Below are 1,729 nucleotides of genomic sequence, written 5' to 3'. Positions count from 1 at the left end.
AAAATCTCTAAACTTAAACTCTTAATCTTATGTATTAATTGCTTTTTATATCTTCTTATCTTTAAATTTAGCTAAAAAATCAACTCTAACTAACTATATAGTTATTTATTTAATAAAGGCATTTTAGCATATTTCAATAAAAAAAATTTTATTAATTTTTATTAAAAAGTCGTAATTAAATTGGCTTATAGGGAGCATAAGCTTTAGGTTCTTCTTTGGCAAATTGCACAAATTTATAGTCTCTAAAACTTTTCTTAGTGTAAATCTAGTTATTTTTATTTTTATGTATGTTATTAAAGATAAGATAACTCTTTTACTTGCTTATTATAAAATTAATTTATTATTTTTTATTTCATAATACACAAATAAGTTTTTTTTACTATTATTTATTTAAAATAATTATTTTAATTCAATAGTCCCTCTTATCATATTTAATAATAATTAAATTGTGTTTATAATTCATATAAAAAAGCAACAATTAAATTGGAAACTAAGGTTTATCAGCTTTAAGCACTGGTTTATTAAGCAATAAAAGTCTTTCAAATTTGAAAATTGATCTCACGTAATAATAATTTATTAACTTTAATTTAATTTATTTATAGTTAAAGAAGATAGATTTATTTATTTATTTTTTGATTTTAGCATTTAAAAATTAACATTTTTTAAAATAATTTTACTTTTAAATTCAAATTTTTATTTTCTTACCAAAAATTGTTTTGAATATATAAAATGAAAAAGAAATAACCAAATTAATGATGAAGGGGTATTAGTTTTAGGAACAACTCTAGCAAACTCTACCAAAATTAAATCTTTAGGCTTAGATCTTACGTAAAAGATTGTTTAATTTATTTAAATTATTTCATCAAATACATCAATAAACTTGCAAACTTTTTCGTTTTTTTATTTAATATTAAATTGATTTTAATTTTTTACATCTTCAATTTAAAAGTATTGTTTTGATTTTTTTATTATTATTTAATGTAATTTTTTAGTTGATATAAAAAAATAAAAATATTTATAATAAATTAAAAAGTAACAACCAAATTGGTGTAGAAGGTGTAGTTGCTTTAGGTTCTTGTTTAGCAAAATGTATTAATCTCTCTAACTTGACATTCCAACTTAGGTATTAATATTTTAGTTTATTTTTATTTTTTAATTTTAATATTTTAATATTTTAATTCATGAAAAATAAACTATTTAATTAATTTTTTTTTCCTTTGTTTATTATATTATTTCAATCTATTTCCATTTTAATTTAATAAATTTAAATTATAATTTTTATTTATTTAGTATTTATGTTAAATAATTTATAACTTTATTGAAATTCTATTAAAATTTTATAATAAATATTGAAAAGGTAGAATTAACTTTCAGATGCCTAAAAACAGAGATTAGTCATTAAGATTTTTAAATTTAAGAGATTAGTTGCGAAATCAATAGCTCTATGAATAAGCTATACAATTAATTGTATTTAATTAAAATAATTATGATTGAGGATAGAAAATTAATATATTGTTTATGCTTTTTGTAATTTATTTTTATTCAATTTAAAAGTTTCTTTTTTTAATAGGAAATAAAAAATGAGAATGTTTGCTTTGATTAAACTATATTATTAAATATGTATATAGCCTATGATTATAAAGTATTACTGAAACCATTAATATCTTATAATTCCAATATTTATTATTTGTCAGTGTATTTTTAAATTCTATTTATTTCACTAAAAAAC

General features: G+C 17.2%; 1 protein-coding gene across 1 annotated transcript in view; it reads left to right on the top strand. All coding sequences in view use genetic code 6, as the record gives it.

The window, feature by feature from the left end:
• TTHERM_001008626 (hypothetical protein) overlaps positions 1-1,448 on the top strand; it is a gene marked incomplete at both ends in the record, with an annotated part of 2,639 nt that extends 1,191 nt beyond the window's left edge. Inside the window, 5 exons of the mRNA XM_012800727.1 lie at positions 170-259; positions 473-562; positions 739-828; positions 1,034-1,123; positions 1,358-1,448. Of these exons, the coding sequence (XP_012656181.1) occupies positions 170-259; positions 473-562; positions 739-828; positions 1,034-1,123; positions 1,358-1,448 (451 nt within the window). The remainder of the gene's footprint in view (positions 1-169; positions 260-472; positions 563-738; positions 829-1,033; positions 1,124-1,357) is intronic.
• Positions 1,449-1,729: the final 281 nt, after the last annotated feature.

This window comes from Tetrahymena thermophila (assembly GCF_000189635.1).
Source record: "Tetrahymena thermophila SB210 genomic scaffold scf_8253992, whole genome shotgun sequence".
Classification (NCBI taxonomy): Eukaryota; Ciliophora; class Oligohymenophorea; order Hymenostomatida; family Tetrahymenidae; genus Tetrahymena; species Tetrahymena thermophila.
Note: the sequence above shows the minus strand (reverse complement) of the source record. Positions and strands in the feature narration are given on the sequence as shown.